Source organism: Gadus chalcogrammus, chromosome 7 (genome assembly GCF_026213295.1).
Source record: "Gadus chalcogrammus isolate NIFS_2021 chromosome 7, NIFS_Gcha_1.0, whole genome shotgun sequence".
NCBI classification, from domain to species: Eukaryota; Metazoa; Chordata; class Actinopteri; order Gadiformes; family Gadidae; genus Gadus; species Gadus chalcogrammus.
Window position 1 is genome coordinate 28,123,603 of NC_079418.1, and position 22,764 is coordinate 28,146,366.

General features: G+C 46.3%; 1 protein-coding gene across 4 annotated transcripts in view; it reads left to right on the top strand.

Moving 5' to 3' along the window:
* Positions 1-21,810, top strand: part of LOC130386365 (phosphatase and actin regulator 1-like) — a 43,079-nt gene extending 21,269 nt beyond the window's left edge. The window contains exons 1-10 of one of the 4 annotated variants that reach the window (XM_056595249.1): positions 1,071-1,713; positions 3,796-3,960; positions 9,822-9,902; positions 11,922-12,119; positions 13,078-13,465; positions 14,932-15,176; positions 16,351-16,507; positions 20,000-20,055; positions 20,940-21,001; positions 21,437-21,810. In XM_056595249.1, the coding sequence (XP_056451224.1) occupies positions 1,434-1,713; positions 3,796-3,960; positions 9,822-9,902; positions 11,922-12,119; positions 13,078-13,465; positions 14,932-15,176; positions 16,351-16,507; positions 20,000-20,055; positions 20,940-21,001; positions 21,437-21,655 (1,851 nt within the window). In that variant the 5' untranslated portion in view covers positions 1,071-1,433 and the 3' untranslated portion in view covers positions 21,656-21,810. Of the gene's footprint in view, positions 1-1,070; positions 1,714-3,795; positions 3,961-9,821; positions 9,903-11,921; positions 12,120-13,077; positions 13,466-14,931; positions 15,177-16,350; positions 16,508-19,999; positions 20,056-20,939; positions 21,002-21,436 lie in introns of those variants that run through there. The other 3 variants (XM_056595250.1, XM_056595252.1, XM_056595253.1) reach the window with 3 other exon arrangements.
* Positions 21,811-22,764: the final 954 nt, after the last annotated feature.

Consider the following 22,764-nt stretch of genomic DNA (forward strand, 5'->3'; position numbering starts at 1 on the left):
GATGGAGGGAAGTATGCAATGGTGGCAGTAGTCAGTTGTTATTACTTAAGGGTCCAACATCACATGAGACCCACTCTCACTTATCTCAGGGACATGACCTCTTCTCAGTGCTCTGAACATAGTTTTCTACATGTACAAGTTATCTAGGAACGTCTATGAGGGAAATGGTGTTGAAAAGTTGATACAGTATATCCACACAGATATAATATAATTGCTATGTTGGTGTTGATCAGTGAGCCATTATGTCTTTAATTGAATCTTTCTCTCTTTCACACACACACACACACACACACACACACACACACACACACACACACACACACACGCACACGCACACGCACACGCACACACACACACACACACACACACACACACACACACACACACACACACACACACACACAATGCTGCAGTGTTATTGACCACCAAATTGACCAAATCAACCATCACCTCTAAACTATTGTGTCATATCCACCTCATCTCATTCATACCATTGCAGGACTGTGCAATGTAAACAGAAACCTTCCCATGTCACACAACAGTTGCATATCCTAGTGGTGAGAGTGTATAAACGTCCACCCTTCCATCCTTCATTTCATTGGTAAAAGGCTTTGATGTCCCTATAAGCTGCAGCTAACTGAGGCAAGATCAAAGACAAGCCCGGCTCTCATTTAGACTATACTCTGTGAATATGAATGTGAGGAGCTACCCCCGACGTTAGAAATTGTCTGTTTATGATCCATGCTGACCTTTCATAGTAATCAATTACATCTAAAATGTCTACAATGTTTGAATGAATGCAGAGGTGATCATATTCGGGATAACCCAAAGGTTTTGTATCTCAAAACTCAAAGTTGCTTTTAGTTTGGATGGCTTGTGTTTAAAAAAAAAAAAGAACATACATTCGTTTTTCATATATTAAATTGCAATTATTAACCTATCCATTCAACAATGCGTTTTTTTTCTCCATCCGACTTTCTCTCTTTCCTTGGCCTATTACGGGGGTGCGCACGTCGCAGCCAATCATAAACCGACTCTTCCTTAAAGCTTATAGTGGATTAGCTATTATCGACTGCTGCCGCACCAGCATCACTCTATAGAATTGGTGAAGGAAGGAAGATAGGCACCGCCGTGCACACAGTTAAGCATATTTAACATTTTCCACGGCATTAGCTCGTCGAGAATGTGCTGCTCCTGCTCACTCTTCTTGTGCATCGGTTGACTTTGGCAAGCGCATCGAAGTAGGCTGCCGTATGTATAGTCGCATCGGAATCTCTGGAGGAGTAGGGCTGAAAAGATACAACAAATTAGCATCTGTGGAAAGGGCTTCTGATTCCTTACGTAGACGTACAACGATGGATCTTTATATTGGCACCACTTCGCCGGCTATTTAGCGCAGCTCGTTATTTTCTTTTTTGTCATCTCGCGTCTCCATGTTTAAGACGGCCAATTACCCAACGGTGGATCCTGCGCCCACCATCATGCACGGGACCTGGTTTAGCACGGCGTGTGGAGCAAACACGCCCGTGGCGGTGGAGAAATCCAAGAAGAAAACGTTTAACCTTGTCAAAATGATGTCTCTTGGCAACAAGAAGGGCCAAAGCAAGCACCAGCAACACAACAACAACATGCCATTCACCATCCATTGTCAGATCGGGAAAGAGATCAAACACATTTGCAGCAACTGCAGCCGTGGAAACGATACTCTGGACGGTGAGTAGGCTAGGCGCTAGGTGGGATGCTATGAGGCTTATCTTATTTTTAATTCATTCACACGTGTGTCACCTAGATCGGTGTGGTTCATGTCACTATAAACCCCTTCGTGGATCTGTGTAACTAAATGACGTGCCTTATGTATTCTGGTTGTGTTGGGCTCTTCTCATCATCTCTAGGCTACCTGTTTTGACGTGTATCGGTTCAGACATAAAATTAATAACAAATACATGGATTTTGAACAGATGTACAACCCAAAATAGACCAGAAACCTGGTTTGTTTTGGTTGGAATCCATTTTATTTTCTTTGATTTCTTTCATTTTTAAGGGGAAAAAATAATTCCTTTCTGAATTAATATGCATTGTTATGTGTTTAGTCGTTTTCTTATATCACGAGTTACTATGACATGTTCATACCATATGCAGGAAACTACTAGAAGCCAACATTTTCCAGCATCTCACTATATTGTCACAACATTGTCAACAGCCATTTTGTTGGTCAACCAACAGGTGTTAGGGGATAAAGACAGTTGATGAGAATGACGGCCTTCAACTGTAGGCAAAGTGGAACGATGCAAGCATGGGTTAAAAAGGGACACTGATATTTTATAGTTTGAATGCTACAGTCAGTTTTTATACCTTGAAGAAAATAAGAAAGCTATTTGTTTAATGTATCCATCTTATTTACAAACTAAATCTTCCAACGGATGCTATTTGGTCTTTCAAGATAATTTGACATTTCACCATTATTACCTGCTGCTATACTGGGCATTCAATTGTTGGTGTAGCCTCTTGGCTAATTATGTAAAAATATTGATCAGAGAAATTAATATCCATGTCCATTCACCATTCAGAGTGATTTCCCAGTTGGTGTTTAATAGTGTTGCATTCCTCTCTTTGGGATCTCTAATCAATTGATACAACTGTTTCAATAAGCTGGAGGTTTTTTTGTACAAGGTCCAAGGTATTTAGGTAGAGGACTTTCTCTTTGACGTTTTTGTCGTCTCGGGGTACAACACATTAGCTCACATGTGTTTGTTAGTCATTGGTCTGACGGGAGACTGATGCTGGTGATATTTAAAGATGGCTGTATCTTCTGGCTGCCTTTCATCTGTGTTGACATCTTCTAATGTCCTACTACTGTGTTTCAGTTAATGTAGCCTACTGTTTGTCGCATCACACACTGTCAACGAGGCCAGCCTTTAAATCTCCATCCATCGTCTTCAGCCTCCGTGTCACTTTGACCCACAAGGCAAAGAGAACGGAGGTCTGTTATGTACTGTAAACTCTATCCCAGTCTAACCATTTTTTTTCATTTCATATTTTATATTACTTTGGAGCTAATAAAGCAGGATGGAATGGCATGCCTAATGTAGCAATTGACTGATTACCATCGGCTGCTGTTGTCTATAAGAATGTGTCTGTGATGAACCTGCTCACTTTTTGTCTGCTCTTTGGTACCAACGACTCCCTTTAAATGCCTTCATTGATTGTTCATCAACAAACACTGTTTAGTTCATTTGATCTCATTTGCTAATCAAGCTTCTATCTGCCAACCCCCCCCCCCTCCCCCTCTCCCACCACGGGAGCACACTGTGTTGCGGTGGATCGCTGTATGTGGATTATGTTTATGTGAATGCACATTGTTTACAGCCTTTCCAATCAAGTCGCAATGACTTCATTCCCCTTTCACTCAACGGTTTGTCTGTTAACTTCAACTAGTATGGCGTTTGATGCGTACAAGGGGGGGGGGGGGGATGAAACTTAGCGCTATTTAAAGAATGCAAGCAAGGGAAAAACAAAACACATCCTCAGTGAAACTCATGTCCCGCCGGTTAGGTTTTCTCACAAGCCAATCAGTGTCGTCTGCCCTCCGACTGTTTACTGTTTTGACTCGGAGCAAGTCATGCATAATGCCGTCTGATACTTGGGGCCTGTTTTTCCCGTTTATGTATTTCCCCAGAGAGCGTGTGCGGTACACACGCCCGTCGCCCGCACTGTTGTACACACTAACTTCCCACTTACTGTGGTCCCTCGTCCCCTAACTCGCCCTTTCTGTGTTCGGTGTCGTCTTCCCGACAGCCGAGGAGGTGGAGAGGCTGGCGGCCATGCGCTCCGAGTCGCTGGTTCCCGGCGCCCACAGTCCTCCCATCCGACGCCGAAGCAAGTTCGCCACGCTGGGGCGGCTGCTGAAGCCCTGGAAGTGGAGGAAGAAGAAGAGTGAGAAGTTCAAGCAGACCTCTGCCGGTATGAGAACTCCTTGTTTGCCCCAACTGTGTGGCTGAAAAGTGTGTGTGTGTGTGTGGGGGGGTGGGGCAAGGGGAGGAAATGTGTAAACTACATGTATTGGCACACAAACGCGCATTTACATTGCATTTACGTACATTACACACACAGGTACATACACTTAAGTACATACGCACGTACGGATGCATCCATGCACGTACATACATATAGGTATGGGTAAATGTTTGTTTTCCTGTGTCATTCCGTTCCAGTGGCGATGCAGATTTACATACATTTCTGAGGCCATGGTTGGGTCACATGGGACACCTGTTGGGTGAGGCTGCATGGGGTTGTGTCCATGCATTGCGTCCTTCTTTGAAGGAAAGGTTGTATGCGTTTCCAATCGGCCGGTCAGGATGTCACTGCATCCGGTTCTAAAGTCTAGAGAGGTTTATCATCGAATAATGAAAATATAAACAATGTTTGACAATGCTGTCGTTAATATCTCTGTTGTTAATGCTGCGGTCCGGTCCAAGGAGGGCATGGTGAAGGACGCGGTCCCTTTAAGTTGTGGCCGTTCCTTCATTTCTTTCGCCCGGCTGGTGATCTGGCAGTGTGTGGCTCACCTGCTGGGGAGCAGGTGCACAAGTGAAAATGGGTTTTAGATTCAGACCGCCTTCGCCGGACACTGCTTCCCCTGAAGAGCAAGCAAAGTGAAGAAGGCATTATCATTGGCGGTAAAACTGCATGTGGCCCGATGCTTTGGTCATTGGCTGCGCTTTCCATCTCCTACCTCAAGCACTGCATGCAGTCTCCATCGATTTCATTATATTCAAAGTTGTTTTTGGGATGCATTCCCTCCTGGCTAAGGTGTATTTTTAGAGCCAAAAATGCTGATGCTGGTATTTTGGGTAAGTCAAGGGGGCTCACTCTTGGAATACATTTTATGTTTTTGTATTATTTTTTTCCTCCCCTGGACAGTGTCCTTTGCGCACACTTCAAACCGTTCCCCTAGGGGTCTGACAAAGTGTGCATGAAAGGGTAGTCTCATCATTGGTTTACCGTCATCTGCAGCACTGCAACAGACAATAAACCCTGCTTTTGTTCTGAAAACCTTGTTTTCCCCTGCAGTAGGCCAGTGATCTCTCCCTCTCTCTCATCCCGTCCTGTTTGTTTTGCCTCCAACCCACGAGGGTTCCCTCTTATCGTTGGTCAAATCTTTTTTCCTTTTTTTTTTTCTTTTTTCTTTCTGAAATCCTCTTATACCGCAGCAGAACCCCGTACACCCCCACCCCAGAAAGTGTGATGCACGGGGTTTGTGTGCTCGTAGCATTTCTCCAGGGCTGGGTGCACTGTAAACATCGGGCCTCAGAGCCTGTGCGTTCCGAGCTGTGTTTTGTCGCCAGTCAAAAGCGTATTGTTGTGATGCAGATCCCTTCAGCGGGGGATGAGTGCTGCTTATCTCCATTGGGCGATGCATTGTCAGCCATGGCTGTCCCCATGCATCAGTATTGATCCAGGGTTTCTCAGCGGAACAGTGCACAGGCTATTGCACTTTTGCCCCTTTTGATTGGGATACGTATGCAGCCTGTTTATGGTAATGGCTGAAGTTGCAAATGCATCAGCCTAGTTAACGCATGGTTCTATTCGACTGTATTTGCATCTTGTTGGCCTCATTCGAGTCCCCTAAAACTGTTGGCATAGTTTAATAAAGTAATCAGCACGTTCAAATAGTTCAGTGTTCCTCCTAGACATTATGGCTGGGTAAAAATATCGATTCATCAATGCACTGCAATTTATTTGTTTTTTGAAATCGATTATTTATAAAAAAAAAAAAAAAAAAAAGCATACAAAAGCATTGTAATCTAGAAGCGAGTATGCCTAAATGTACATGCCCTTTTACATTTGTCCATGTTATGAGTATTACTTTTATGCTGCAAGTTTAGTTCAGGAACAATACTATACAATAGTGTATTCACTTCCTGCTAGTTAAAGCACAATGAAATGGTTAATTCATTTTGAAATGGTTAATTCTAATTAATTACTTATTTTTGTCATCTGCACGTATTATTGAATCGATATCGAAGCAAATGGATCAATATCAAATCGATATCGAATCGAATGAACACCCAAAGAATCGAATTGAATTGTGAGGTACCTGGCAATACCCAGCCCTACTAGAGATGTTAAGCAGGTGAACACGGTGATGAAGTGATGCGTCCTGTTTAAGGGCGAACAACATGGTGGAGGCCGCTGTGGTCGGATCTTCGCGTCTGCAGTTGTTGTTTTTCCATACTTCCTGCTCTGGCAGCACGCTCCTTGGCCGCTGGGCCTGCAGATGTTATCTCAGGTAATTGGACTGTGTGAACACAGCGGAGGCCCAGACGATGTGCCGTGATCATGAGCACATGCAGAGCTCCGAAGGCAGGGAAACTGTATTATTATTATTATAATGATTATTATATTTATTTTTCATTTGGTGTTGGGAAGGAGGGAGGGACGGAGGGAGCGGTTTGACTTGCGAGACGCACATGGTGGTGTTGATGATCTCACTGCATCTATTTATTTCTATTCAGGCTTTTTTGATATGTCATGCCTTTAGCCTGCAATGTCCAACTTCCAAAGTATTAGCGTTTAGGTGCTGCAACCCTCCCTTTTGTCCAACTGTGGGACTCGTGCCTCAGTCTGGGTTTCAATCAGCCCGTGGTTGATTTGGGGTTTGTGCACTAGAAATCAATTTTGGTGTTGGGAGGAAAAATCAAAGCTTTGGGCAAAAGTGATGGATGCAGTGTAAAAAGTGACGCTGTTGCAGCTCTAACATGCATCATCCCATGAAACTATCCTATGAAACTACTAGCCGGTAGTTTGTGGGTGCTGCCAGTGTGCAAGCAGAGTTTGGTGTTTAAGGCAAAATTCGAATAATGGTGAGTGTGACGGGTGTCGGAGCAACCGACTGAGTGTTTCCACGATGCGTGTCACAGTCCTCCTTATTGGATCCATATCGTAATGTGAGGAATTGCGTCGGGAGCCGCTTGCTGATATAAGGCCGCATGAAAGATTGAATGTGTCTTCTGCTAGGCTAAGGCTGACTAAATTGCCTTTCTAAAAGCCTCCACTTTCAGATACCAAGCCCCTGGGCAGCTAGTGTGTTCGGCCTATCTGGGTCATTTCGCAGTGGAATATATTTCTTTTATAAGCTACACACACGGCCTCCTCAAGTCAATACAGTCTGCATTCAACCAGTCTTGATTTAATATGCTGTCAGCTAGGGTCTCTCCCAGATGAACAGAAGATCCAGACCTCTCATCTCTGTGCAGAGCAGGAGCTGCTGGACCAGGAAGTGACTCGGGCCATACTGGTCGCGACACTCTGTGTCAACACAGTCTGTCCTAAATTAGACTGATCCCTGGTGTTCTCAGTAGGCTGGTTTCATGCTGGAAAGATGAGCTATGAGACTTGGCACGTTGGAAGTTTATGGAGGCTTGAGGTTTAGGAGGCTTTGAAATAAATGTATATCGTGTGTGTGTGTGTGTGTGTGTGTGTGTGTGTGTGTGTGTGTGTGTGTGTGTGTGTGTGTGTGTGTGTGTGTGTGTGTGTGTGTGTGTGTGTGTGTGTGTGTGTGTGTGTGTGTGTGTGTGTGTGTGTGTGTGTGAGAAATGTTGATTGTAAAGATCATCACACTTGACTGTTGTTCTATGAACAGGGTTACCAAATATTAAATAATTGAACTGTGCAAATTCAATTGCACAGCGGTTATGTCATAAACCTTAAAAGTAATTCCTTCCTGCGTCTCGATTTTGCATGCACTTGGAATTTAATCTTTGAACATGTTTTTGCTGCTGCCTTTTCCTCTGCTTTTTGGCTTGAAATCCGAATTGGTGCTTTGCATGGGTTTTGGCATAGACTTGAGGGAGGGGGATGACTTAACTTTAAAGGCTGCAACCTAATCCATACTCGCCAGGGAGGTCCTCCTTTCAAATTGTAATTGTGTTGAACTTCACTTGTTATCCAATGACACAAAAGGAGTTGACCATGAGAAGAATGGACTTTTGAATAAGCCTCCCGCCAGAGTCGATTAGCTCAATATCTGTACAGCCATTAAAAGCTGCATTGATCTGTGCTGTTCTAATTTAGGACAAGGGGATTTTGTTTTGAGTTCAAATCAAGCGAACGATTGAGGCCAATGGAAGTCTACTGTTGTACCAGACACCATCACGAGTTCTTCTCAAGACAAGACGGATTGGTCTTTCTCAAAACGGATCTTGTAAAATAAAAAAAGGCTAACAGTTGATCTCTCACATTAAAGGTTGATTCATTTTTTTTTTTTATCAAAGCCCACTTTTAATTGGATACTCTTCAATAAACACAGGGGTGGAGAAGTGGACCGACCAGCCCTTTGACTTCCTGACTTGAATGTGTCTCGGGATGCTCATGTTTCCTGGCAACAACGAGGAAAAAACTCAGCACCCCCACTACCTATTTACTTTCACTCTGACAAATTAGGTTCTTTGTAAAATCCATGCAGCCTGCTTGTCAGCAGCACTTTAAACAAATGACTTGAATGTCTTAATTGCAGTTCTTCTTACGTCGACGCTTGCACTTCATGCGACGGGACTCAGTGTTCCGCATCGGGTAGTATTTTGGTCTCGTCAAAACCCAGACCCCCTCCCCCATCCTCTCCTCCTCCCAAACTATTTCACTGATGGAAAGCGCCTTGCTGTTGCGATTCAGGGGATGCTGAACCAAGGGTATCCTAGAGCAGTTTTTAATGGAGCGTACTGGCAGACGGTGGCTTGTCCCCACTTTGGCCTTTACGAACGTTGATACAGTTTACAAATATTCAAGTGTTGATTAGTTATTTTAAATCCCCTGGATTTATTGAAGAAATGTATGTCTAAAGATGGGACTAATCATTTGTTTTAGTTTTACAAAAAAGGCAAATATTTATTGCCAGCAAAAATGCAGGTATTTCACTAGATTCTGCCACTTGTCTGTTTAACATTGTTTCAAAAAAGAGGACTTTAGTTCTCTGTGGCTGCTTCGCCACAAACCCAGCAAATCCATGGCATAATTTTTCCCCCTCCCGCTACATTTATTTACAACGCCTTTTTATAGACACGGTGATAAATCAGAAAATATATAATTGATTTGCGTCATCGACCAGTGAAAATAAATAACATGGCCGGTCGCAGCCCTGTGGGCCACTAAAAGCAAGGGGACCGGAGAGGTCAAGCCGGTGGGTTGCACATAAATCCCCCACCAGTGAGGTGATGCGGCCGGACCCAGGGTGGAGCTCCTGGCTGCTACGCCTGTAAAGAGGTGGCAGCGCGGCCCGGCCCTGAGATCTGTCCTCTTCACACAGTGGCCACAGTGCCTGGAGGCTGGTTCTGGCGCAGTGTGGTTCCCCACCGTCCCTGTCTCCCCTTCCTAATTGGCTCCTTTTGCAGGGGTGTTTTTTGTTTTATTATTTCAATTATACGTTTCTATAATTACGGACATGCTGCCGCACCGCCTGCATTCATTGTAGGGGTTTTCCGATCCTGTGTTTGGCTTATCTGCTGGTTCCTCACAAAAGACTGGGCACGGACTTCCTAGTCGTACGCAGTGCAGTGTAGCATGCCGATACCATTGGGAAACCTTTTTTAACATTTGTTCTCTTGTTACTCTTATTTCTTATTAATGCAGTTTAAACCTAATTTTGGAGGAGTCGTCAGTTTGTTAGATGGCTGTCCAGTTTTTCCTGTGAGCCACTTGGAACACTGGGATACAATGAATAGCCGACGCAACATGAATAACCTTACTGCCTTTTTAAAAACTTTTCTGTAATCCAAATGCACGTGACTTGTATTCTTAATTTGATATTGTTTTGTTTCCCTCCACAGCTCTGGAGAGGAAGATGTCAATGAGGCAAAGCAGGGATGAGTTGATCAAGAGGGGTGTGCTGAAGGAGATCTTTGAAAAGGGTGAGTTGATCCAAGCAATCATATAGCTACACAAACCGGTGAATTAGTGACACTACCAACCAGCGCAGCTAAAATTAGATTGCAGTTGATCAATCATATCTGCCAAAGAGTAAAACAGATTCTGCCGTATGCAGGATTAAACGCGTTGTGTCAGCCCCCTCCTCTGAGGCTTGGTTTACTTGAATTTACTCTTATCAAGTGCTAAAGCCTAATAAACAGTGGTTATTGTGACGGCCACCATGCTGACAGTCTTCAGGATACACATACGCTGTCATCAGTCTCTACGTTCGTCACAAAATAGTCCTGTGATTTTCCATCGACGCTCGTGATTACGAGTCAATTCTTTCATTTCCTCATCATGACGAGATGAGTGTTCTCTCAAGATGGCTGCGTAATTAGTCCATCAAATCATCCAATCCATCTTTCCCTGCAGGCTTCCGTAAATAATTCCACAGGATTATTTTAATTTTATTTGTCATTCGGCAGAAACTCTATTAGCAGGGACCGCAACGTAGAAGATCTGGAAATGTATTCTTGCGTTACTTAATCGACATAATCTTAATGGTTTAAAAAACACGCTGGCTCCGGGAAAGAAATTTAAGGCAGACGGGATGTCCTCATCTGTCATTTTGCTTGGGGTGGTTCAGAAGGTCCAACAACCGCTGTCAGGATTTGCGATGCGAGGAGGTCTCTGTAAGAGGTCAATCTGTTTCAAGTTGCCCAAATCCTCCATCTGTAATTTCTTGGAATGCAGATTTAGTCTGGTGCTTTCGTTGGTTTTTCTTCTTTTTTTTTTTTTTACACCGTCATCACCATTCCAAATCTTACTGCTGGTCTGTCCTGTGAGGAGATGACATTTTAGTGTATGAAAGGACTCTTATTCGTTCACACTGTTTATGCTCCCCGCTAAAGACTTTTTATGGAGTATGCGCGTGACGGGGACGTTTGTGGGCATTTGACATGCCAGCCTACTGCCTCTTCATGTCGGAGATCTTATTAAAAGAACCACTTAATAGTTGATGGCAATACAAATGAGGCTAATGTTATACCTGGATGATGCTCTTCCCTGTTAGTGTGAATCCTGGCTATGATCTGGCATTAAATGCCAAAGGTCTTTTATCAAACTCCATATAATCAAGGCTCTGCTGCTGTTTGCATCCCCTTCTAAAGGTCATCCATAGTTCGGAGTGTTTTTTTCATTGCACCTTTGAACCTGGTTAATCCAAGGGTTTTCATAGATAAAATGTCACAACACAATAACGCGCCCAATTCATTTACCACCAAATGACCCTCGCTTCAAAAAACAACAACTTAACAGGAGGCTGCTTTTATTTTGCACCCTAAAATAATTGTATTGGAAGTGAATCTTGAGCCCCACAGATTTTCCCTCTCTCGCCTCCTCCTGCCTATAGCTAAAACTCCTTAGACACACAATTATTTTGGCACTTTCGCCGATGCAGTGAGTTCCTGTCGTTTTTCTCTCCTCTTCTTTTGTTGTGCCAGAGTGGAAACTGTCAGGCTTGGGTTGATTGATGCGCGGTGCCGAGATAAATCTCATTTTCCCTCACTGTTGTTTTCAAAGCACCGCTGTATTGTAAAAGGCTTTGCGTGTGTGTGTGTGTGTGTGTGTGTGGGGGGTGGGCGGGCTGCAGGATGCAGGATGCAGGATGCGGGCTGTCTGAAGATGTGTGCATAGGTTCTCACAGAACTCAAAGGAAGCAACGCTATGCATGCGTGTTTATTAGTTCCATTAATCGTGGACGTAAGAACGAGGGTAAAAATAGCGTCTGCAAGTAGCGCTGTCAGCCATCTTCTGTGTCATGTACAGCAAATGAAAGGGTTTTACGGGCTATGAATAGAATTAAAAACCACGTCCAAAGTACAAGGTGTCTCAGCTTTACTGAAATGCTTCTGTGGTTTTGGTTTGTGAGAGATCTTGCCTGTGTTACTAATCACTAAACTATATATATCCATCTTCCTAACGTTATTCAAATCTTTTCCTTTTCTTTTATGCAACAGTGGAATTCCGGTCCTCCATGGATGGCGGCCTATGTACTCAGGAGCCCACTATAAAGTCTGCTATGGTTCGGCCGGCCAAGAAGTCCTTCACGTACCCCGGGGACCTTCAAAACACCCCGGCCAAGCCCCCGTTGTACCACAAACAACCCCCCGCCCTGCCACCCAAACCCTTCTCCAGAATCTCCAACCACAGCACAGGTGAGTTCCCCCCCCATTAAATAGAACTGCACAACATCTATTTGTTTAGTTTAATATACGTCTATTGATGCACCTAGACACATCATCAGTGATTGAACCTGGGTCATTGGGTGTTTTGGGTCTTTAAACATCAAACAACCTCACCCAGGCGACTCAGCCGGGATTGGTCAAGTCCCGACTTGTGTCGAAGTAGAATGTACCCACGGATCGCCCCTCTGGATCCACAGCCATCTAGAGGCTATATAGAACTGCACTACATGTATTTGTTTGAGTTTTGAAGTTTTAGTTTTTTATCTGCTGCCCGCCACTGGCTTGCATGGATTTAAAAAAAATCCATTAACCTTTAATGTGAGAGGTGAACTGCCTTTTTTTTTTTTTTTACAAGATCCGTTTTGAGAAAGACCAATGAATAGTAGATTCAATAAAGAATCTACTATTGTTGTAAAGGTGGCTTTTCCTAGAACAATAACATACCTTCCTGTTTAGGAGACGCATGTTGTTTTATACTGTCCAAGGATATATACGTTTATGCGGCCCAGAATGTGTTTATATTTTGATCAGCGTTTGTATGGTTGTGTAAACGTGGATTACCTCCCTTCTGTTTTGGTCCCACTTTCTCCCACGACACGTGCAGGGGATTAAAGTAGTCTCATTAAACCCCCCCGGTGGTAAGGTCATCTGGGCTGTCATTGTCAATCTGGGGCTCAGTGAGGAGGAGCATTAGCCTGGCCTAATTTCCACCTCTCCGCCCTGGGAAGGGTTCAGAGTCCCGGCTCTCCTGATCCGCCAACTAGGCAGTTTGAGTACTAATTACTAATCGGAAACATCCAGGAGACGTTAATGAAGCGGATGAAGTTGATTTGAAAAGAAGTAAAAAAAGAAAAAAAGAAAAAATGCATTTGAACACGATTTTTGTGTTTCCAACCTACTTTCGCCCCTTCCATATCCTCCCGTCTAGATTCGTGCCAGCTGATCCGGCTCCCCCGCATGCCCGGGGGCAAGCTCTCCCCCCCTCTGCCTCCCAAGAAGGTGATGATCTGCATGCCCCCCGGCGGCGCCGTCGACTCCCTCTCCTCCTCGGTGTCCCCCAGTCCGCTGGGCGGCGGCGGCGGCGGCGGCTACCCCCAGAAGTGCCCCCCTCCGAAGGGTCTGCTGTCCCACCACCACCACCACCACCACCACCCCGCCGCCGCCCTGCTGGCCTCCCAGCTGGCGGGCCTCTCCAGCCTGCACCGCCAGAGCCACGGCCACCCCATGCAGCTGCAGTACGGCAGCATCCACCGGCCCAGCCGCATCATCGAGGAGCTCAACAAGACACTGGCCCTCTCCATGCAGAGGTTTGAGAGGTCGGTGGAAGCTTGTTGTTGTTGTTGATGTTGTTGTTTGGGTCTGTCCCAACCCCAAATCACACTGCTCCCTTGTGTACGCTGTTGGATGAAGCATCGCCGTTTCTCCTTAGTTATTAATGGTTTGAACCTTTTTTGAACCAGGCAAGTCATTCATGTCAAATTCGAATGTACAAGTTATCTATTTTTCCTTGAGTGGTAAGGGGTCTGAAATATGAAATGGTTAAGATTGCTAAAACTCTAAAAGAAGATGCAGACATCGGTAATGCATCAGAAACAAGCACAGGCTCTAAAACGCACAAGCATAAACGACTGGAGACGTACATAGAAAACATAATCCCATTTAAAGCTAGGGTTGGCAATTTGGAGATCCAGACGGAGTAAGATGGATTTTGAAAGTATCCATCCGAAAACAATCCAACTCTCTTCGGTCTTCTCTCCAAAGTCACTCCCCCAAAACATGTGACTAGCTTGCTTGCTTTAGCAACGGGTCCATCTGGCCTTGTGGAAGACTTCTGCAATGCGCCATGAGTGCAAAGGCAGAGTGTGTGCAGTTAGGTAAAGCTAGACGGACATGTAGGCTTATGACAGCGACAGCCACATACCTGAATTTTTAGCGCTGTTGGGATGTAAAGATGATTTCAACAAATATGAGAAAAAGGCCCATGCCTGTACCAGAGTGTTGTTCTCATGGTGGGATTGGGGGGATAGGGGTGTGATACCTGCTGCCTCCTTGTAGCAGTTTGAGGTCCAGCCATCTTCAAGGCTCGGGAAAGTATTAGGGTCAGGTTGCTGCCCCATGCTACTGATGTAGCCGTCAGGGCCATATGGCCTACTTGTGTGTGTCTGTGTGTGTGTCTGTGTGTGTGGCACCCCTCTAGCAGCTGGCCTGACATAACATGACCAGCTGCTCTATACACAGGCGGGTTTCTTGGTATTTGGAGACTGCGGAAGGGAATAGTGGATTGGGTATTATGTAACCGCTAGCCACAACAGATGTTTTCTTCTTTTTTTTTTTTTATTATCACCTCAAAAGTCATTTGAACCCCCACTAGAAAGGGTACTGACCCAATGCTATTTACAAATTGTCAAAATGCTTGGGATGTTTGGGTTCATGTTGCCATGAAAGGCTGTGTGGCCGAGTCTTTAAAATCCATGTTTACACTCAACTTTGGCCCAGATTGCCCCTCCGAAAATATACATCAACAGTCTGACCCTGTTTTATGTGTTTGTCTCAGAGCTTGTGGCATAGGCAGTCCCCTAGTGATGCCTGTCTAGCGTGCATTAAAACGCACTTAAAACAAAAGCATTTATCAGCAGGCTGTTGACCTCATTCAGGTGAATCCAGGTTGACCGCACCCCGCGAACAAATCACGCACCCGCCATCCCTAGTCCTCTTCAGTCCAAGACCGGGTCCACTCTAAGAACGGCAGTGCCTTAACAAAGTCCCTGTGTTCCCGGCCCAGCTCTGCCCTGCACGGCGGCGGTGGCCAGTGCTCCATGCTGGACAGGAGAGAGGTCCCCTCGCAGATGATCGACTGCGAGGAGGACAAGGAGAACCTGCCCAGCGAGTCGGACTACGAGGACCTGCCCAGCATGTACAAGGACGAGGACGATGAGGACGACGAGGATGAGGAGGACGACGACGACATATTCACCAGTACGTGGCCCCCCAGCGGGATGCTTCCCAGCTGGAGCTTTTATAGGAAAGGTAGAATTGGCGTCCGACTTGAATGGAGTGGTGCAAGGTTGCAGTGCATGGTCAAGACGAGACGACAAAATGTCCAGGTCCAGTCTACACTGTCCCAAGTGCAAGGGTCTACTTAATGGTTGAAAAATTCATATGGTTGCTATAGTTGCATTTAAAAAATGGGTACTCTGCAGAACATTTTAAGATGTGTTCCTAGTAACTTTCTCACATTTCCACTGCTCCATGTATTCTCTCCTCACTATTTCGTAGACAAGGTTGTCTCAATGTTGTTTGGCATCTGTCTATGCCCCCAAGTCAGTTGCATACGAACCGTGAAGAAGCAGTCTGCACATCTGCTAAATGAATAAATAGAATTGAAGTGGTAAACTCAATACCCCTTCAAGACCAACATAAGTTGATAGACTTAGGAAAACCTGTACAATGTACTCGTGACAACAGGGCGGCAGTAACACTGTTGTGTCCCAAAAAAATGGGTTGGTATCCAGTGGCTCTAGAACATTGGTTCTCAAAGTGCGGCCCGCGGGCCAATGGCGGCCCGCGGAATCATTCCTGGCGGCCCGCAATGACATACATAATTATGTAAGTTATAAAAAATAAAAAAAATAAAAAATAAAATTGTAGGTACATTTTTATTATTATATCAATATTAATTTTAACAAAAATAAATGAATATAAAGACAAAAGTCGACTCTCTGTAGCTTTCAATTAAATCCTTTTACAAATGTTAGTTTTAATCCGACTGTACATTACTTTGAAAGGCTGAACCTCAGTTTCGTGATTTAGACCTCACTTGACCTCACTCCCGGAGGTCCACGGTGCAATGTTTTTTCACCACTGGGCTGACGGCGTTTCCCGCCAATTTTTTTTCCTTTGGCGGCCGTCAGTCAAATTTTGGGTTCCTAAATTGGCCCTCAGTTGTCAAAACTTTGAGAACCCCTGCTCTAGAATAACATTTTATGGGGGTGGGAAAGGCCAGTGATTAAGAATTTAAAGGTGGCACAATGTCTTTTGATGGCGGTCTAGTGCGATGTTCCAGCATTCTACGTTTCACAGCGGCCCGGCGAGGTGGCACCCTGGGTCACCAGGTACTTACCCAGGGACCACCCCCCCCCCGCCCCCCCCCCCCCGGTTGTCTCTAACAGGACACCCCTCTCTGCCCCTCTCGCCCACCCAGGCACCCTGGCCCTGAAGGTGCTTAGGAAAGACTCGCTGGCCATCAAGCTGAGCAACCGGCCGTCCAAGCGGGAGCTGGAGGAGAAGAACATCCTGCCGGTGCAGACGGACGAGGAGAGGACAGAGTCCCGGCAGCAGATCGGCACCAAGCTGACGCGGTGAGGCGGGAGCACCTCTCTGCCCTGCACGGGGAAGAGTCTCTGGGCCTGGTGTGGCGCTCCACGCGTTTGGATTGAAAAAGAAAACGCAACGTTTCTTGGCTTCAAAGCCTTCAAACTACATTTACATTTACATTTAGGGCATTTGGCAAACGCTTTTATCCAAAGCAACTTGCAATAAGTGCATTTGTCATGAGAAAGTGAAACAATATATGGCTGTTGGCACAATAAGAATGTTCATGCTGCAAAGCACCAACAATCGCTAGGTAAACTCATTCCCTGTATTCAACATAGATAGCTATGCTACATATCCAAATGAGACATACAATAAGTGCGTACATAAGTGCCAGGACGTACGGCATACAAGTAGGAGGGGAGGTGCTTAAGACCTCTCTGCATAGCCAACCCGGTTTGCATGTGCAATCTCTTGTACATTTTGATCATTAACATTTTGTATTAGAGATTCATCAGCCTTTATTTTTTATTAATTTTTTTATAACCATTCCGCACCAATGGCGGTGGCTGTTTCAGGAAGCCATCTTTCTATACCGCAACACTTTTCGCCAAACAGAAACTGGGCGACCGTGCAGCACTGCAGTGGCTCTGGGGTCGCCCCATTACTGGCCTAATACCCTGACGCATACAGCTGTGACTCAGCCCAAACTCTGTCAATGTGAACTTTTTCACTGGAAACTGTTGTCCTTCCCCAGCCCCCCGCAAAAAGAGACAAACAAACCACCCACCCTCCCTGCATGACACGCTCTCCCTTATCCTTAAAGTAAACCACTGAAAATGGAGCTGACCTAATTTCAGCAATGCATCATTTCTCTCTCGATCTTGTGCCCGCACACTTTCTCTCACTCTCTCACTCATGCACTCCCTCTCTCACTCATTCTCTCTCGCTATCCCTCCCTCTCTCTCTCTCTCGCTCTGGCACTCGCTCTCACTCATGCTCTCTCCCTCTCTCTCACTCCCTCTCCCTCATGCTCTCTCTCTCACTCCCTCTCTCTCACTCCCTCTCCCTCATGCTCTCTCCCTCTCTCTCACTCCCTCTCCCTCATGCTCTCTCTCTCCCTCTCTCTCACTCCCTCTCACTCATGCTCTCTCCCTCCCGCTCATGTCACACTGCCTCTCGCTCATGCTTTCTCCCTCTCTCTCACTCATGCTCTCTCCCTCCCGCTCATGTCTCACTCTCCCTCTTGCTCGTTCCCTCCCCTCTCTCGCCCATGTCTCACTCTTTCAGGCTGCCTTTCTCTGCCTTCTGCCTGCCATCTTCCCTCGCTCACTGAATCACCACAGTGATGCTTGTCTTGTGATCCTACATACAAGCAAGCGCACGCAAACTCTTGTGCACCAGGGCCGAGGAGCCAGCCCCGCACTGTAGTCATTACGTGCACATTTTGGAACTATACCGTTACGTTTTTCACGTGAATAAGGTTCACGCACCGACCACATCTCACACGTCACCGAACTCGGCCGTGGCTGCGTTCGGTGCACTATCGCGGCCGTGGGAACTCGAAGAGACATTTAGATGCTAGAGAACACCGCCAAAACTGCTCTGTGCAAAATTGAAAAAAAGACCTAGCGAGTGTTGAGAAAATAATGAAAGAACTGTGAGGGATGGATAAGGACGCTGCCAGAAAAGGGAGGGACTGTTGTCTTGAGAGATTTGGCGCGGACCCCAATGCCCCCCCCCCTCGCCGCCTGTTCCCACAAGGCCTTCTGTCGGCCTGGCTCGTCATGTTCCTCTCCGGGTCCTCCCGTACAATGTCATCACGTGCACGGTTCTAAATGCGGCGTTGCGTGCCATCCGCATTGTGCGCATTGAACTCGCTCTCGCCGTGCCAGTTCCCAGCGAAAATTAATTTCACGCACACTCATCCAGGCCGCCACGACTGCAACGTTTTCGGTCTCCTTTTTGGTCCTCGTACATTTGGTGACACAACAGAACCGTGCGTACCTTTTTAAAGAAAGCCAAACTGTTCGACTTTTACAGTATTTCCTTTTTATTAATACCTGTCCGTTACTTCCCAGATTATACTTTAATATATATAAATTGTCCATATATAATGCATATCTAGAACGTATCTCTCCTTCTTTCTCTTCTGCTGCCTCTAAATATATTCATCAAAATGTATTCCCCCTCTACCCTCTCTATGGCTTTATAAATGCACAAGAACAAGATTTATGCAATGTGAGCCTGATCTCCAATCAGATATTCCCTATGTGCTTGAGCTCGCATTGCTCCAGACATCCAGTGGAGCATAGTGTGTTATGTAAGATGTTGAAGGAAAATCATCATCATATCAATGAAGACGGGGCCGTCGCATGCATTTCCTCGGCCGGTCGACGCATAATCATCCAAAAAGTCCTTCTTTCTGCGCTGCAGTGATTTGTATCGAGCCCTCTGCTCTCGATGCCAAGACATCTGACAGTTGGACTGGGATGCAGGGGCCCTTCGGTCTGATTGGCCCCTGAATACGGATTATCCAAGCATTCCAGGATGAACCTACGGTTGCCTGGGGGGGGTGGGGTGGGGGGGGGTCGGCTAGGCTGCGGCCGCCACTCACTGCCTGATTATCTTCCCTTTCCTCCCTATAGAATCACAGCTACTATATACTGAAGCTCAGTGCCCTGTGGTGGCCTACTCGCAAAATGAGGGGACGCGAGGATTGAGACCCAACTACTCATTAGATAAATTATAAATAAGAAAGAACATCATTGCTCCCGCTGCTCCTTCCCGCTGCACTCTACCGCACGTCGGTGCACGTGCGCTAAGCACATGCCGCAGAGCCCAGGGGACGCCGCCCGCCTCCCCCAGCCATCGGCGGAGGAACGCGCGGCAACGCTCTCCTCCTTCCCCCCCCCCCCTTCCCGTCACACACAGCCTCAGCCCCCTGGTGTGAGCCCAGGCACGGGCCACATGACCTGAGGCCATTTTGAGGGAAGTAGGTTAAAGGCTCGCGAAACTACTTCCCCAATTCATGGTGTTGGAAATATCCTTGGTCACCCTTTTGTGACACTTTTCATTCAGGTTGACGTGTTGGTTTCGTTCTGAATTTTGTGTTTCTGCTGAGTCGCACACAAGCGTTCGCGCAGACAAACGCATGTGACACAGAGGTGTGTGTGTGTCAACGTAATGAAGTGATTAATGGACAGAAATGTTAAGGAAGGGACATAAGGTCCCTTTTAGAGCTGAGATGTGGTCATTTCTGTCTGTTAGTTGACCGGTTTGGTTGTTCCTTTTTCAAATTAGTTAAACGTTAGTTTTCTGTTCAATGTTTGCGGACGTTTTCCTTTGGACCATGACGGTGCATTGTTATGATGACGATAATGATGTGACTGTTGTGCCGTAGGTTTTTTTTTTTTGCGTCGGGCATTGGAGTTGGTGTGTGTGATGCGTTTCGTTTTGGAGTTTAGTGTCGTAGTCTTTCGATGAGTTTTAAACAAGCTTGTCCTCACCACGGATATTTTGTTTGCGATTCCTTTCAGGCGGTTGAGTCAAAGGCCGACGGCTGAGGAGCTGGAACAGAGAAACATCCTCAAACGTAAGTAGTTTCTGTTTCAAGCGCTACCCTTTCTGGGCTTTAATTAATTTAAATAACCCCCTTCGGTTGTTTTTAAAGTCGACAAACGACCCTCGAACCATTGAGCAATCTACATTTGGAACAACAGTCCTTTGGTGTGGTCGCGCGGCAAGCCTTATTTTGAGAAGCTCTCGACAAACACATTCTTGGGCAAAAAATTCCAGTCCCCTGCTTTTCCTTTTGTGTGTGTGAGGCTTGGCTGGCTGCGGGTCTCTCAGTGGGACCAGTGTCCAGGGAGAAGGGCTTGGCAGCTCAACCGCGCTCAGAATCAGAGGGAATGGGCTCTGCAGCCTGCCACCGACTGATTCTAACCGCGGCCCCTTCTTTCCCCTTGGCCCCTGCTTGATTGGCAGACTTGGGGGAGGGAGCGCTGATGGACTCGGGCTCCCCGGTTGATGAGCCGAGCTGCTCACTCGTCACACACGTGCTTTTTTTATTGCAGCACACATTCTTGATGAAAAGAGTGAAGCAAAGAATTTAAGATGTGGAGCGTCGTGATTTAGGACCCTGGTTTTCATTATAATTATTTTTTATCAAACTCAAATTTTTTTATTGAGATTTTAATCTCAATGACTTTCTACCTGGTTAAATAAAGGATTGATTGATTGAACATTTATTTCATTTAAAAGTATGCTTTTCTCCGTGGCTGGAAGAAAAAAATGTCGTCCTTGTTGTGTACAGAAATACAGACGCCATTTTTACGATTTTCCTGACGGAAAGGAATTCACATTTGTAGTCCAGCATGTCTTATCTAAAGAATACAATCCAAGACAAGCCACCGGCCGACCACGGCAGCCCGACGTCCCCGCCTGACCCCTCCCTCCCTCTCATGTGTCTCTCCACAGCTCGCAACGAGCAGGACGAGCTGGAGGAAAAGCGGGAGCTCAAACGAAGGTTATCGCGCAAGGTAAGCCCGAAATAGCTTGTGACAGATACGGTAAAAAGTGCAACATATTGAACGCAGCACGCGTTCCTGTAAGTGATAAAATAGGCCACCTGAGTTTTGATGACTCACAATGAGACAAGCAGTGAAGTCAGTGGCAGGTCCTGCCATCGATGCCAGGAGTCTCCAGGGGGGAGAGAGGCTTCTGTCCTTATAACCTTGGCCCTTTAGTCCATGGCGGGCTGGCCTCTGTAGAAGCCATTCATGCACATCCGCCCTTTTCAACAGAACTTGTGGAATGGAATTTTTTGTTTATTTTATAAAAAATCTCGCTGTCGCATGCTTGACAAAGGAAAGATATTTCCAAGTGCTTGTGGCGGGGGGTGAAGGGTTGTCCTGATGGAAGTCTATAGGCCATAGTGTATAATGTATCTCATCGTCGTTCTCCTCCGTCCACAGCTGAGCACGAGGCCCACGGTGGAGGAGCTGAGGCAGGCCAAGATCCTGATCGCCTTCAGTGACTACGTGGAGGTGTCAGACGCCCAGGACTACGACAGGAGGGCCGACAAGCCCTGGACCCGCCTGACGGCAGCCGACAAGGCCAGTAATGGAGCAGGGGTCAACGCCTCCCAGACCCTTTTCACTGTGCAGCTTTATTTACTTCTCCCACACATTTAGCTTTTGCTATTTCCAGGGTTTTAATTAAACCATGTGTATGTTGAGGACCGTTAATCTTTGTTATCCAAAAAATACTCACACGACTTAAACTACCAAGGCCTCACATCGTAACTGACTTGTACGCACATCGTTCATCCGTTCACCGCCACTCGCACACTGTTGGCACACGCCCTCACGGCTGCTCCCTGGCCTACATTTCTCATGATGCCTTGCTCCGACTCTTAACGCTGCTCCTTCGTCCTGTAAACACGGCGGTCTTCCTCAGTGGTGTCAATCGTGGGACCCCCGTCAGGTCAGACCTCGGGCTTACTCTTTAGCAGTAAAAAAAATACACATTGAGCAATAAAATACCTTAGATAAGACTGCCACAGCAAGGCATGTCCCTCTGAACGGTGTACACCCTGTGCTCTGCTGCGAGACGGTCTGCAACAGCAGAGAGGAGCCCTAGAGGTCTGGTCCTCTTTCTCTTCCTCAAAGAGCTTTTCTTTGACCAAGGCCAGTGACGGCCGAGGCACACTGATAGAAAGACATCCACACGGCCGCTGCTGCCCCCTCCCTGACGCTGGCACATGACTTACTGGCTGAGATGGATTAGAATTACCGGTGGCCATGGGCCCAGTGGACATGATGCTCAGACAGACTATTAGGACTCCTCCCTGTGTGTGTGTGTGTGTGTGTGTGTGTGTGTGTGTGTGTGTGTGTGTGTGTGTGTGTGTGTGTGTGTGTGTGTGTGTGTGTGTGTGTGTGTGTGTGTGTGTGTGTGTGTGTGTGTGTGTGTGTGTGTGTGTGTGTGTGTGTGTCTCTGCTTTGCCACCTCTGGCGCCGTCTCAAGTGGATTTTCTGTCCCCTACAGGCAGCCATAAGAAAGGAACTCAACGATTTCAAGAGCAACGAGATGGAGGTGCACGAGTCAAGTCGCCATTTAACCAGGTATGTGATTGCATTTGCCCTATTTTAAGCCCAAATGTAAGAAGGCTGTTGGACACAAAATAAATGTTGGCTACAATATTTAGTGCCGATAATATAGATGGATGATCGCTCCTCCCTTGTAAACAAACACAGCGTCAATACCTTCACATGCTTGTATTGAGAGTTGCTAGTTACCCAAG